The sequence below is a fragment of the Nematolebias whitei genome, chromosome 19 (genome assembly GCF_014905685.2).
Source record: "Nematolebias whitei isolate Nwh7 chromosome 19, NemWhi1, whole genome shotgun sequence".
Taxonomy (NCBI): domain Eukaryota; kingdom Metazoa; phylum Chordata; class Actinopteri; order Cyprinodontiformes; family Rivulidae; genus Nematolebias; species Nematolebias whitei.
Window position 1 is genome coordinate 37,877,667 of NC_056516.1, and position 15,702 is coordinate 37,893,368.

The following is a 15,702-nucleotide window of genomic DNA, read 5'->3' on the forward strand; positions in this document are numbered from 1 at the left end:
TATATATATATATATATATATATATATATATATATATATATATAAAACAACAAAACATCAATTCTGCTCTTTAGTCCCCAAAGTTTTTGAAAAATATTTTAAAAGATGCAGAACTTTAAATAAACACATTGTACTTTAGTCAAAATAAATCATCAGAAAATAAATCTAAAACTTCACAGTGTTTTTATATTTTCTGTTTGAGATTAAACATTTAGAGAGAATAGTAATTCAATAATGCTCAACCTCATATTTACATTGTATTTTTGTCAGACTTTAATTTTCTCACTGATTAAACAGATTTCAAACTTTTTGAACAGCCATAAATCTGCCCATCAAATCCAAATTTTAATTTTAAATTCAGTTTTGAAGCTCCTTAAATTAATTTGTTAGATTTAATTTAATTTAAATTTGTTAACAGAGGTGGGCTTCTAGTTAATAAAACATATTCTTGCTCTGAAGTGTTTTAAAAATTAAAAACATCTTCATTCACAGTAAAACTCTTGGATTTTTAAACTCTTTAAAAAAGTTTAAGAATTTAAATTCTTATTCTTGAGTCAAACATGAAGTTGTAGAACGGAGTTTAAAGAAAATAAAACAAATTTTAAAAGGATTGTTCGGTGTTTTTTCTGCAGCAGTTTTCGTTTAGCTCGTTGACTCTGTGGCTCTCTTAGTACGAGCGGGTGGGACAGTGTGGGGGGGGGGCAGGGCAGGTGGCAGCTTGTGTGTGCAGAGCGTGAGGTGGCCGAGACCATGTGCCTGACCTTTGACCTCCACACTTCAAACAGCACCCCCAAACACACACACAGAACCCCACGCGCCGTCTGTCACCGGCCCCTGACAGGCGTGACCGAGGCGGGGTGGGTGGGCAAAGAGGAGGGAGAGTGGTGGGGTTAAAGGGGGAGGGCGTTGAGTTTAGAGCCATTCTGTCCCCCACCTTTTCTAAATCCCTGACAGTGACCCTGACGGATACATCTTCTGCCCTATGAACCCCCACCCCCCACTCCTGGATGGAGAGGTCAGGTGAAAAACTTTACCCCTAATTTTCTTTACGCAGTTTGTGTTCAGCCTCTAAAGACAAGCTGACGTCAGATCAGGACTGGATGGACACCTGGTCAACATCTGGGGGACATCTGGGGTTGAAGGTGTCGGTTATGATGGCGGGGGGGCCAGGTTAAAACATGACATGATGAGAGGGTGAGGGGTCACTGAAAGATGATCAGATAATTAGCTGAAGATCTTTGAGATCCCTCGAAATCCTTTAAAACTTGTTTTCTGAAACCTTTAGCCTTCATACGCTTCTTTTAGCTTTTTGCAACGGTCTCACTACATTCAGTTTTTAGCTGTGGTTTTCTGACTTTGACTTTTAGCTAGTTTTCCTAATTTCAGCTGTGGTCATTTCAGATTTTAGCTATAATTTAGCTAGTTTGGGCTTTTAGCTCTGAAGTTTAGCTTAAGATTTAGCTAATTTGAGCTTTCTGTTACAGTTTGGTTATTTTAGCATTCATTACATGATTTTACAAAGTTTACCATTTAATTACAGTTTTGGTCATCTTAGTTTTTAGCTGCGGTTTTGCTAGTTTTTACTTTTAGCAACTGGTTGAGCTTTTTAGCTACAATTTTTATAATTACAGCTTTTATATAGCCTAATTATTAGTATAACTTTTCTTTTTTATGCTTTATTTTTTTCTATTGTTGGATGTAACTGGGACCAGTACATAATTTCATTCCACCTCATGTACCACATGTGATGCTAACGGCAATAAAGATACTTGAACTTTTAGCTTTCAGCTGTGGTTTAGCTACCACGCCCAGAATTCTCTACTTTTCCTCACTTTGTCTTGTTTTCGTTTAAATGTAAAGTTTTTATCGGTGTGGCTTTTTATTTTTTAAATGTAATTAGTTTGAAGTTTGGTGAATAAACCGTGTCGGTATCATTTCCAAATGTTTAAATTCCTGCTCAGTCTCGGATCTGAGGCTGTATTTTTGTTTTAGCTTCAACTCAGAAAGTATCAATAAATGAAGTTTATAATTTTAGCTGATGTTTATCACCTCCTCAGGTTTTTATTCATGTATTTTTTCCTGTCAAATATTAAAGTTCTTGTCCTGGAACTCCTGCAGCTCATGTCTGACTGAGTGCTGCCACCGTCTGGTACCATGACGCAAAACAAACTTTACTTTCTGTCCTGTTCTCTCGTTTTCTATTCCTCCCTTTGTTTTTACTCCACGTTGAGATGACGGCTCATATCGTTTCTGATCGACACTTTAATTTCAGATGCTCCGTGTGTTTCTTTCTCTGTCTGTAAGGAGGAAGAGTAGCAGGATGAAGGACAGAAGTGGGTTTATTATAAGGCTTGAAAACTTTGTGCCATAACCAGAGTGGCTTAATAAATCAGTCTCAGATTTTCATCTTTTCCCTGATTGTACGCTGGCTGTTTGTTACAGATGGTTTTAATATAAACAAGCAGAGGTGTGAAAAACATCTGGACGAAGAGGCGTTTTATTTAAGATGATGGTGCTGACTAATTCCTGGTGATCTGGTTGTGTTGCGTCCAACAAAGCTCGAGTGAGAAATGTTTATTGATCTTCCGTTAAAGTTTATTTTAATTCTTCTACGTCTGAACTGTTGGAGCCGAACATTTGCGTTGCAGAGATTTAATATTTTACTCTGTTTTATTTGTTTGTTTGTTTTATATCTAATGAAAACGGGCAGTGAATATTTGACATTGCCAACAAAATACAACTGATTTAAAACTAACATCCACAAAAAATATGTTGCTGCTTTCAGTCTCTTGGATTTGATTGAATTCTCTAGTTTAATTTTGTTTTTCTAGTTCTGACTCTCTCGTGTTCATTTCTGTGCAGATCTCAGAATGTCCAAAGCTTCAGGGGAGGAGAACCCTGGAGCTGAATATCTGGGGGACAGCTCAGGTACGACACGAGCAGCTTCACTTCCCCTCAGCGCCCACAAACACTAACAGACGTGCGATGCGTTTCATTTTATTCCAACTGCTGAGACTAAATATCTTTACAGGAGCTGAAGGCAAATTAAGACAACCTGCAAAGGTCATAAAACCTGAACAAGTTTTTTTTTTTGTGGGTGTAAAACAGCAACCAGCTTCTTGGAGGACGATTCGATGAATCTTTTGTTTTATTGGGGTTTATTTCCTGCACTTATGTCATTACATAGGAATCACAAGAAATGTTTATATTTTCATTCATGCGAGCCGTAGTTTCTGAAACGTTCTGTGAATCGAGTCCAACCAACAGATTTTCTGTCTTTCTGTTTTTCAGACTCTGACAGAAACAGCCCTGATGACCAGGTTGGTTTCCCCAGTTTGGTAAAAACTCCAAACAAACAGTTTAAGTTATTTTTACAACAAACGTGCGCAGCCGTGAATGTCAGAGGTTCATCCTGGCGGTGGGATGTCCGTCTGTTCTGCAGGAGGAAGATGATGATGAAGAGAATTGTCTGTCGATTTGTTTATTCACTGAAACTGAGCGGCCTCTTTCTTCTTCATTTTTGTGCATCATTTGCTTCTAAAAATCATCTCCGTCCCACTAAGCTGGCTTCATGGCTAAAACTAAAACAACAAGCCGATGAGAGCGACGGAGCTAAATGTTTTCTCACAGCAAGCTTCAGGTTTTACGAGACACAAACAGAACGTCTGACTTCTTCCGGGAGTTCAGGAAGGTGTTTCTGAACCGACAGATGACTTCTGGTTCATTCTTTAGCTTCACTACATTTAAAAATATTTCACCTTTATTTAAACAGGAAGTCTCGTTGAGTCCCTCATGTTCAGCAGAGACCTGTTCAGGAGCAGAAGGAGACAGCCGACGTCCTTTCATCCTCTCTGTTGTGATCCATTTTTCTTCCGTACGGTTCTCGGCCCGCAGTTTTCAATCTACTTCAACAAATCATGAATCAAAACGTTCAGCTCTTTCAGGACAATCCTGCTGGGACTTTTGGTTTTGGTACAACTTCAGCTTTTTGAAATATTTAGCCTTTTCTGCCATTTTGTTCTCAGAAAATGAATTGAGCTCATTTTCCTTCCTTCAGATCTTTAGATGTGTTTACAACCTTTTACTGCTCCTTACACATTTTGTTCTGCTTCAGCTTCTTTCAGCTTCCTGCTGCAAATGTAAACATTTGTTCAGCTAATTTCAGCTGTTTTTTTCAGCTGTTTTGTGTTCCTTTCTGATTCTTTCTGCTAGCTAAAACATTTTTGTTCTTCAAACTTCTTTCTGCAAATTTCAGCTTGTTATGCTCCTTTCAGCTGAATACTCAGACATCATTGCATATTTTAAATCACTCGGAGCATTTCTCCATTTTATTACAAGTACCTGTGGCCTGATGACGTCATCACTTTGCTCCCATTAAAGTGTTTCCACTCCTACACTTTTATTTGTATGTTTGTAGCTCCCGAGCTGTTGCGTTGTTTTTATTACCTCCTACCTAAACCTTCACAGCTTTTTAATCTGCACAGCCTGACGGAGCGCCCTTCTTCTGAGGAAGTATTGATTTGTGACCGTTTCTGAACTTTCTGCAGGTCCAGATGATAAAAAGCTCCTACAGCGTGTCTCCCTCAGCCGCCGGCAGCAAGGTGAGTGTGACCAGCTTCAACATGGAAACTCTTTTTAGTAAAACGTCACTAATAAAAGAGCCACGATGAGTGATGTCATTACTAGAACAGTTAATTTAGGGAGACGTTTTGTCTGATAAAGTTCAAAAGTTAGTAAAAGTTTTGAAAATCAGCATCCTGTAGCTCACTAAGAAGAAAGGAGCTCAGACAGGGAAATGGAGGAAAAGAGGACCTGAAGGAGGTGCCAGTGAGTGGCGGTGCGGCCATGATGGATGGAAATGACTGTAGGGGTCAGAGGTCAGCAGCTTCCAGAACAACCCGCTTTAGAAAATGTTTCGAAAATAAAAGAATGAGCTAATCGCAGGAAGCAGTTCTCTTTTTGTTTCTTGATTTATATAAATTATGTCAGTTCTTTCTGACAAAGCTTCAGAATTTTGCAGCCGCCGACGTTCTCTTGTGTTATTATTATTATTATTATTGTTGTTATTGTTTAAATGATTTGTTTGTAGAACGCAGGAGGAGGAAAGGTCCCTTCTGTTGTATGGCAGCGAGCGTGCAGGATGTTTAGTTTAGAAACTTCAGGATCCTGTTGAACCTTCAGCCTGGGAGGAAAGAAAACCTCCAGAGGAGGCGGAGCTACAGAGGAGGCGGAGCTCCATCATCAAACAATGTCAGACTCTTCCTGAAGACCACTTTGTCTTTTTTTCTTTCAGGGAAAGAGCGAGGAGAGTTTAGAGATGACACACAGCTCTGCTCCTCCTGCACCTCCTGCTCCTCCCCCCCAGCAGCATCACCACACCCAGCTGATGCTGGCAGGCAGTCAGCTGGCAGGGGTGAGAAACACAAAATGAAAATGGTGCCGATGCTAAACAGACATTCTGACCCACCTTCAGTTTGTTCTTTTTTAAAACATCTTTAGGAATCAGAAAATGTATTCCAGATGTTTTGTTGCCGTTTCTGGAGGATCTGTGAAGATTCAGACGTTTAGAGATATTTTTTTTGTGCATCTGGTTATTGTTTTAGTTTTAGGACAGAGAGTACCACCAGAATAAATTTGACTTAGTTTAATTTGTTTCTTTATCCTCATCCTGTCATCCTTCATCTTAAAGTTTGTGCTGAAATGGTTCCTCACTAAGACGAGGCTGTGAGTTGCAGGTGCGTCTCCAAAGGTCAGAACACCGTGAAAAGGTTCAATATTTATTGTCAGTCACTTCATAAAGTGAAACTCGTGTATTACATAGATTCATTACACAGAGTGAAACATTTAAGACTTTATTTCTTATAATTTTGGTGATTATAACTTACAGATAATGAAAAACAAAAGGAAATGAGAATATTTGAAGATTTTAAACTCCTGGTGTCTCACCAGCTGGTCCTGGACATGAGCTACAAATGTCTCATTCCTGGAGTCCAGCCACTCCTGAAGCAGAAGCGTCTTACCTGCTGAGGACACAAAGAACTGGACTGTTGTGATGTTTGGGTCCATGTCCTCTGCTGGTGCTGGTCCACTGGCTTTCTGAAGTCCACAGTCCACGCAGCATCTAGCAGGACAGTTTATAGATCTTCATCTTCTGCTGATGAGCTTTATGGAGATGCTGGTTTCATTTTCCAGCAGGACTCGGCACCGACCCACTCCGCCAGCGGTACCAACAGCTGGCTGTGGAAAGTTCTAACTTTCTGAGACTCTGACATTTGTTTTTATTATCTGTAAGTTATAATCATCAAAATGACAAGAAATAAAGGCTTGAAATGTTTCACTCCGTGTAATGAATTTATACAATTATGAGTTTCACTTTCTGAAATATTCACAAAAATGAACTTTTTCTTGATATTCCACTTTGTAGAGATGCACGTGTAAATAAAATGTTTTGAAATGCGTCTTGGAAAAGTTTTATACGATCTAAAAATGTTCTTTCTGTGTTTTAATTTGTCGTTAATGCTTGTTGTGATTAATGATTCAGCAATAGTTAGAATCGTTTACTGAGCTTCTTGTTTTATTCATTAACTGAGAAAATCACGTTTTAAAAAACATTTATTTTAAAACTTGTTTTGAAAAGAGGCTTTAAATCAGAAAAGCTTCAAGAATCCCTGGTGGCTGTCGTGTCTTTGTGTAAAACATTAGAGCAGCTGGTTTACATGATCACCAACCGGTTTAATGACAAACAAACAAAAAGAAGCGTCGTGAAACGTTTGATTCCTGCAGCCAGTCGGAGTTTGATGCAGCTCGAGGTCCAGGATCTTTCATTCTTCAGCTTTTCTTACAGCCAACTCAGAAATGCTGTTGATTTCAGCAAACTTTTAATTCCAATCCCAACAAACTGCAGCAAAAAGAGACATTACTCTGCTTTGTGTCGCTAAAGAGATTAACTAAATATGAGATTTATTTCTTATTTATTGATTTAGTGTTGATTTATTGAGGTGTTTCTAATTAGATAAGCATTAAAGAAGAAGAATGTGACATCACAAACACTTTGAACAACTATCAAACTGATGTTTGACCATTATTACAAAATCTTCTGCAATAACTGAGTTTAAAAAAATTCAAACTGGAGCCAGCATAAACGACAAACATAAATGGATGCAAAATTATATTTTGATTTATTAAATTATAAAATTGTCGCACTTAAATGTAGTTGTGAGTAATATGTGTAAGTTGTGGAAAATATTCAGTTTGTTTTTAAACCATAGAAGAAGAAACCTCGCAGGAAAGTTAAATGTTCTTTAAAGTGACTCTCCTCCTCCTCCTCCTCCTCCTCCTCCCAGCTCGCCGCGCTCCTCCCGGCCCAGCAGCAGCTGCTCCTCCAGCAGGCTCAGGCTCAGCTGCTGGCGGCGGCCGTTCAGCAGTCGAACGCTGCGCACGCCGTGCACGCCGCCCACGCCGCCGCACAGCAACAGGCCAACCAGCAGCAGCATCAACACAACCCATCACAGACCCAGCATCAGCCAAACAAACCGGAGCATCCCGTCCCGGCCCCCCCTCCACAGCTGGCGCTGACGCAGCCCATCCAGCTCACGGCGCAGGTACGAGCAGCTCCCAGCGGCTGCAGCGTTCGCCGCTAACCTCCGAGCTGAAAGCTGTTTGTGTTGCAGGACATCCAGCAGCTGCTGCAGCTCCAGCAGCTGGTTCTGATGCCGGGTCATCCCCTCCAGTCCCCGGCCCAGTTCCTCCTGTCTCAGCCTGCGCAGTCCCAGCAGCCTCAGCAGGGTGAGGACACCAGACTCCTCCTGCTCGTCATGTTTGTAATAAACGTCTCACAACTTTCTTTATTATTCGGTTTCCCAGGTTTGCTCTCAACAGCAAATCTGATCCAGCTACCTCAGCAAAGTGCAGGGGGACTCCTCACCTCCCCACCTCGCATGGGACTCCAGGCACAGGTAGAACTTTGTTCCAGCAGCTCGTGCTCAGAGATGCAACAGAGGTCCAAATCAAGATATTTACATCGGTCAAAGAGAAATTGAGAAAATGATCTCAAAGATTGTTTTCAGGTCTTTATTGTAACATGCTCAACAGAAATATCTCTTCCATAATCTTTAGGAATATTTAACATACTTTCTGTAAACTGGCTCTTGTGACAAAATATTGTTTAGTTTTTAAACAAAATTTTAAAATCAAGTTTGCTTTTTCTAGTTTTTAAGTTTCAGTTTAGTTCAATTTAGTTTGTGGAAACACAACTTTAAAAAAAAGAAAAAGTTTTAGCCCATCTTAATCCACAGGTTTTCGATGTATTTGTCCAAGATGTTAAATTTCAACTTCCTTAAGTTTCATCTATAAAATGCTGGTTTTCATCAAACTGTTTAAAAGTTTTTGTTTTTTTCAGTTGAGGATTATTATGGGGCCAGATCGAGGGTGTCCACGGACCACTTTTGGCCCTCGGGCCCTTATGTTGCCCACGACTGTACCAGCCGGTCGGGTTCAAGACAAAAAAGTTCACTTTTTAAAAAATATATTATTAAAACGTCGTCTTGTGAAATGTTTGTCTCATATCAGCCGTATGTAGAAACTTTGCTTTGCAGGGCGTCTCTTTCGGACACCATCTGAAAGAAAATATATTTTAAGTTTAATCAAATGTGTTTATTTATCAGAATAAACTTTTCAGTTCTTGTGGGATTTTCTGCTGCTCCGGTGAGATGTTGATTATTGTCTCATCACTTTTATTCACGTGTTGAGAAATATTTTATAGAGTTTTGGTTTAAATTTTTTCAAGTGACAGCAAACACAAGAAATGTTCCTTTTTTAGCACCAACCTAAAAATACAAAGGTAAATCCATCCTTCTCGTCAGATGTGATGCTCAGTTGTTTTTTAACTCGGTGTCTCTACTTTTACTAACTTTACGTGGTTTCTTCAAAACAGAGTAAAAATAACAGAACTTCTTGCTCCTTCTGCTGTTTAACACTTCATGTGATGAACATAAAGCTCCACAATTAATCCACGTTTGTCCTTTCCTGTCGTTCCAGAGGGAGAAGAGCAGCGATGCTGGGAGCACTGGTGGAGCTTCTGTAGCTGCCAGCGTGAGCAGTGGCGTCGTGACCTCTGTTGGCTCCAGCTCTGCGTCCAGCAGTGCCATGGCGTCCTCGTTAACCTCCGGCCTGACCCCCAGCGCTCAGGGCGCTCACATGACCGAAGAGCCCAGCGACCTGGAGGAGCTGGAGCAGTTTGCCCGAACCTTCAAACAGCGACGCATTAAGCTGGGATTCACACAGGTAGGGGAGGAGGCGGCGGGTGGCGTGTTTGAGGCGTGGTCGCTCACCGGTTCTCTTTCTCCACCAGGGCGATGTGGGCGTGGCCATGGGAAAACTGTACGGCAACGACTTCAGCCAGACCACCATCTCCCGCTTCGAAGCGCTCAACCTGAGCTTTAAGAACATGTGCAAGCTGAAGCCGCTGCTGGAGAAGTGGCTGAGTGACGCCGGTGAGACGCAACAAGATTCACAAGTGCACAAAGAGTTGTGCACATTTCAAACTGCACAAATAGCACCGCTCTGCACATACGAGTTGTCAAATACACGTGCACAGATCACCAGCTGCGCACGATCAGCTGCCGTGAACGTGACTTTAGTAATGCTGCGTTCAAGGCTGGTGAAAAGCTGTGACATCTTGTGGTTCCTAATTTAAGCTGTGGATTTGAAGGGTTAAAGCCGAACTTCGGCTGCGTGACTTACAGAGCTGAAGCAGCGTTATGGATCATAGAGAGAATTTGATTGGCAGCTGCTGCAGTTTATTCAGAAATTTTTTTTATTACTGACTGAACTGTAAGCTAACACAGAATAATTTATAAACGTGTAATAAATCACAAATGTTTCCTAAATGAATTTATCAGGATGAAAAAAAAAAACATGCAGATTTTATGTTCTTTTACAAACCTCCTTTGTGTGTGATATAATAAAACACTAACTGCTAATGTTTAAACTCAACTACAGAAGTTTTTCCTCTCTTTTTATTTGCAGCATTTATTTAAGTACTCAAGTACAAATGAGAAATATTTTCATTTTGTTTTAACGTGTTCTGCAGAAACCATGGCGGTGGACAGCATGCTGCCCAGCCCCTCCTCCATCTCCTCCCCCCTGCTGGGCATCGAGGGTCTCCCCGGCCGACGCAGGAAGAAACGCACGAGCATCGAGACGAACGTGCGAGTGGTGCTGGAGCGCAACTTCAGCTCGGTAGGAGCCGAACTCGTCTGCGGACGTCGGGACAAGAAAGGAAGCGTAGCAGCAGAGGCCGATGATGCCTCTCAAACCTAAATTACACTGATTTTATGGAAACAAATCCCAGTAGTGGCTGCAAATCCACCCCGAAGGTCAGACCGTGCAACGCTCATCGAAATGAGCTGCACGTCAGACTCTACAGGCCTCCGTTAGCAGGTCAAAGGTCAAACCAGGACAGTTGGAAACCGATTGATTTATGTTTTGTTTGGAGGGTTTGGACTTTTTGCTGCTATAGGAGGTTCTGCAGATGCTGGGTCATCAGCTGGACTTAGTTTCTCACTCACAGCTTTAATGTTTGGGTTTTGTTTAATAAGTGACAGCACAGTGGAATCTGTTGTGAGTTTTTGTTCACTTGAATTTAGATTTGAATATTTTCAGAGCCCGGTTCAGACCTGATCGGGTTTGTCTTCATATGTAAAACCTTTGGACTGCGACATGGTGGACTTCCTGTTTGTCGTGACTGAACGCGTTTGTTTTCCTCCTTCGGCTGATCAGAACCTGAAGCCTTCAGTTTTATGAGTTTTCTGTCTTTTCTCCTCCTCAGAACCAGAAGCCAACGTCAGAGGAGATCCTGCTGATGGCGGAGCAGCTGAACATGGAGAAGGAGGTGATTCGGGTTTGGTTCTGTAACCGCCGGCAGAAGGAGAAACGCATCAACCCGTCCAGCAGCAGCACCCCTCCTCTGTCCAGCCAGACTTCGCCTGTCGTAACGCACAAAACCCACTGCTACAGCCCCCACATGGTACTGTCCACGTCTGAACGTTTTACCGCTCTGAACTGTGGTTCCTGGAGCTGAGCTGATATTTGTTTGACAATCGGATGGATTTTCTCGTTTTCTGCCTGCAGATATCGAGCCACGGTCTGTCCCAGGTCACCACCAGCCTCAGCACAACAGGTGAGCTGTAATTACCTGTTATGTTTCTGGACCCACAGGTCGGTCACGGGAAGATTAAACCGCCCCCGATATGTCTGCGTCGTCCGCTGATTTGATGAAACGCTGAAGAATCCTCTTCTTGAAAAGCGATTTCTGCGACACGGAGCGAGACCCAAATAGAAAGCGGTGATATTTTGTTGACATGGAAGCTCTGCTCCCTTCCTGAGTTGTTTACCTCCACGAGTCATGACTCGTCCTCATGATTTATAGACTCGGCCACAGAGCGAGCCGTCGCACGTGTCCTACACAAGACGTACGACCTGACAGGTAACAAACCCAGCTGGAAATTTATTGGCCCAATGAGTCGAGGCTAAAGTTTAGCTGCTGCCTCCAGCCTCTCTCCAGTCTGAACTGGGAGGCTGGTTAACCTCCGACTGCCGACGAAGAACGAACGGCGTCACCAGAGTGTTCGTAACAACGCCGTAACTCTTCAGCGCGTCGGCAACGAGCCCGCCACTCAGCATCGTTTGTTGTCTTCCTCCCAGGTGCCAGTTCGTCACCTTCAGCTTCCTGCCCCATGACTCCAGTCAGCTCGGCTGCCATGTCTTCTTCTGTGACTCCTCCTCTTCCTCCTCAGAGCACAGCCAGCCCGGCTCCTTCCAGCCTCGGGACGCCCGGGCTCAACGCCGGGTGAGCATCTTCTCCTTCATCAGACTGAGAACTCTCCCGTCTGTCCTTTTCTTTTTCCAACATAACTTAATTTTGTTTGTGCTTTCAGAAACTCATTGATGCCTTTTAATTGTTTATTATTTATTTTATGTTTGTTTGAGTGTTTATTATTTATTTAGTTACCACTTTGAATCGGTTAGGCTAAAATTAAACCTGCAGGGCTGTTTTTTATGAACGAGTCCATCTGAACCAAATGGAATCAATGTTTTCTGATCCTTTGTTCATAGAAGCAAACTTTGTCTTCAGCAGTGATTATAGAGATATTTTCTTGTCTTTGTGATCCAAAGAGACAAATCAAAAGTAATAATCTTTGTCAAAATGTATTAAAACCAAAACATTTAAAAGTAAAAACCTTCTAATCTCTGTAGACTCGGACTAGATTCATGAGGAGGGTCCAGAAACATCCAGCTCGTTCCATAACGATCCACCTGGTGCCGTCAGATTACCGCAGCTCTTTGTCCCTTTATACACGTCATTTAAATAATTATCTGTTCACTTTATTTATGGAAAAGGTTCTTCAGCTTTATTCAAAAACAATGTTTGGTCCACTTTAATATAAGCAATAATCAGAATTTATTTCCTCCCACAGGATTAATCTCATAACTATTGACCAAACAATCATTTAAATTTTTACAGTTTTTGTAACTTGTGAAAATTTTCTTTATGTTTTTTGACAGACGGTACAATAATAAACACTACGCACACTGTCCTATTTTATTTTGTAAATTAATTTAAAAAACAGCAGAAAATTTTGCTTTACAATCAAACATATCTCTGCAGAACATCTAATCCATCTATCCATCATCTTTACTCACTTCTTCCTCTTGGGGGTCGCTCGTGCCCACGTCACTCTTTTATTTTCATTAAACTTAATTTACGTGTTGACGTTTGCTCATGTTGGTTTAATTAACTCTCAGCCGTGTTTGTCTACGTTTCAGGAACACAATAATGGGAGTGAACGCAGGGATGAACCAGGCCCTCATTGGCAGCAATCCTCTGGCTACCATGCAAGGTTTGTGTGTACGAGCAGACCCCCTGTCCCCCCCCCCCCAGTCTGCTGTCTCCATTTCACCTTTCATCCACTCTGTACAAAATTAATTTTCTTGTAAAGCTTCGGCTGACGGTCGCCACCGGCGTTCGTTCCTCCTCCTCAGCACAAAGTTTTTGAATCGCTCATATGGTGAAAGATTCGATTTCGTTCTCGTACAATAACCAGCTGTTATCAGCGGCTGACGAGAGGCCCCTCGTGGCAACGCTCGCGAGGAGGAGTCAGCTTTCAGTAAACAGACGAACAGACACAATGTCAACACCTGGTGGCCAAACAACTCGTTTTCACTCTGACCGGGCGAAAAGATTCTGCCGTCAAATCAATTAGGCATCGCAAACAAGCTTTAAATCCTCCGTGCGCTCCATCTGCCTACAGCGCCCATTCACTCCTTTTCCTCTGTCCGGCGTCCTTCAGGCCGTGTGCTGATGAGGAGGACACAGTCTGTTCCAGGAACTGCAGCGCCGCTGCTCATGGGGAGGAATGAAAGGAGGTGAAATGAAAGGAGGTGAAATGAAGTGTTGACAGGAGAGGATTGCTGGTTTGGCTCCCTCAGAGGACACGCGTGTTATGAATGTTTACAGTCACGGAGCTGTCATGGATTAACGTGTTTACTGCTCGAGGAACCAGACGAATGGGGGGGGGGGGTCACTCTGTTACAAAAGAGACGCTCTAAATGTTTATTTGGAAACTTTTACAGACTTAAAAAAACACCCTAATGTTAAATATATCCCTCTTTAGTGACACATAGACAAGAGATGAAATGTATTCGGTTTCATATGTTCATCATCAGCGTGCACGTTTTGCGCTCATCCCATGGATTTTCTGTTCGATTTGTCTCCATTTCACCCAACAATGTGTGTCTTTGTCTAACGCAAACGGAAACAATCAGTTCAGTTTTTTTAAAATGATTCCATTTTTTATTTGTAATTGTTAAAATAACTGTTAATCGTGTTTGTTAGAAATTTAGTCATAAACTTTATGATCCAAAAAGCAGAAATCCACTGCGCAAAACACCTTAGAAGCAGAGCCTTTGTTCTTAAGATGAAAGGATTGTGGGTAATGTAGTTGTGAGCTGTTCGGAGTGAAGTTCAAAATGGTTACTGAAACCGAGGAAGAGCTCCCTCTAGTGGTTTCACACCCAAAGATGAAGCTTCGGGGCGTCTGCACATCTTTAAAAGTCTTAAAATGAACTTGATTACTTGAAGATATTCTGAGTTAACAGCTTCAAACGTCTGCTGGGATTCTGGGTCTTCAGACGTTTGTAGTTGGGACATTACAGACCCACGTGTGGCGTGCACGTAGTTTGAGTCAGCTGCACCCAGGTGCCACGTTTTGATTCAGTGTGCACACAGTCCCTGCTGTCAAACAACCCGCAGTGCTCGACTTTACAGATGGATTTATTGTTGAATACCGTGTGTGTTTATTATTTTACAATAGTTGTTTCGTTAATGAGCTGTGGAGCTCACTTTATTCTGAGGTACAGAACCTCCGCTCAGTGTTTGGTTCTGTGAAGTTTAAAACAGTCTGTGTGATTCATGTAACAAGCTGCTGGTCGGTCGGGGGTAGTCACGGAGCTGAGCTGGTGTGGACTGGGATCTACAGTGGAACCAGTTGAACCTTGACACAAGGCTCTGATCATTCAGACTCTGTTGATCAATGTATTTTGTTGAGTCAGCTGATCCTTTAACTCTTCGGCAACAAATATTTACGTTTTTCTGTTTTCACCATCTTTGTTTTTCTTGTTGATGTTTATTTTCTTTAATAATGACTTTCTCCTTTTTCTCCTCCTCCTGCCACCTCTGTCTTTTCTCCTCTTTCTGGTGGTTTTTTGTCCCCCCCCCCCCCCAGCGCTGGCAGCCAGTGGCGGGCAGCTGTCCATCTCCAGCCTCGACGGGGGGCCGGGTCACATGTTTCTGGGTGGACACAGGGGTTCTGCTGTCCCCCCCTCCCTTCGCCAGTCCCTCTTCCTCAACCGCCCCGGCCTCCTCCCCATGGTGACCAGCTCCGCAGTGACATCATCTGCGCCCGCCATGGGATTGGTCAGCGGCAGCGGTGGGTGTGGCCCAAGACCCTCCTTCTGTCAGTCTCCGCCCACTGGCACCAGCAACCTCATGAGCCCAACTTCGTGCCCCGAGGAGTCTGCGTCCCCTTGTTCAAGTCCCGCCTCTTTCTGTTCCTTCAGCGAAGCTTCGCCGCCCCCTCTGGGGGGCGCCATGGCTGAGTGATCGCTGATGACCAGCAGAGGGGTCCCCTCGGAGCAGGACGAGGAGGAAGAGGAGGAAGCAGAAGATGAAGGAGTTTTTAAAAATCCAAATCTACAACATCGCCTTTGAACCAAAGCCATCTCTCTGTCTGATCCATCTCTGGCTCGTCTCGCTGCGTTCCTCCCTCTGACGTCTCCTGATGCCAAAAATACACTCAGACGGACGAGAGGAGGACGCAGGAGAGACGGAGGATGGAGAGGATGGAGAGAACCGCAGAAGGATGGGGGGAAATCTGAAACCAAATAATGATCTGGAGAGGTGTCACCGACAAGCTTCAGGAAACGAGCACCTAAAAAAAAAAAAAACCTCGATGACGGCACGAAGAAGAACTGAAACTGGAGGCCAAGAAAAGACTCATCTGACGAGCCCAAAAGGCTCCGAGACAGCAAACGTCTTGTTAAGAGATAAAAAAAGATGTGCTCGAAGAGAAACACAAAGATCTAAACCAAAATCTCCCAATACCAAAAACTGAAAACCAAAAAAAAAGACAAAAAAAACAACAA

General features: G+C 42.8%; 1 protein-coding gene across 1 annotated transcript in view; it reads left to right on the forward strand.

Moving 5' to 3' along the window:
• The window catches only part of LOC119426184 (POU domain, class 2, transcription factor 1), a 62,638-nt gene extending 47,444 nt beyond the window's left edge, over positions 1-15,194 (forward strand). The window contains exons 2-16 of the mRNA XM_037693756.1: positions 2,863-2,928; positions 3,292-3,320; positions 4,548-4,601; positions 5,294-5,413; positions 7,344-7,601; positions 7,671-7,785; positions 7,864-7,955; positions 9,037-9,282; positions 9,350-9,491; positions 10,091-10,239; positions 10,829-11,026; positions 11,131-11,179; positions 11,704-11,848; positions 12,826-12,899; positions 14,784-15,194. Of these exons, the coding sequence (XP_037549684.1) occupies positions 2,863-2,928; positions 3,292-3,320; positions 4,548-4,601; positions 5,294-5,413; positions 7,344-7,601; positions 7,671-7,785; positions 7,864-7,955; positions 9,037-9,282; positions 9,350-9,491; positions 10,091-10,239; positions 10,829-11,026; positions 11,131-11,179; positions 11,704-11,848; positions 12,826-12,899; positions 14,784-15,160 (2,114 nt within the window). The 3' untranslated portion in view covers positions 15,161-15,194. The remainder of the gene's footprint in view (positions 1-2,862; positions 2,929-3,291; positions 3,321-4,547; positions 4,602-5,293; positions 5,414-7,343; positions 7,602-7,670; positions 7,786-7,863; positions 7,956-9,036; positions 9,283-9,349; positions 9,492-10,090; positions 10,240-10,828; positions 11,027-11,130; positions 11,180-11,703; positions 11,849-12,825; positions 12,900-14,783) is intronic.
• Positions 15,195-15,702: the final 508 nt, after the last annotated feature.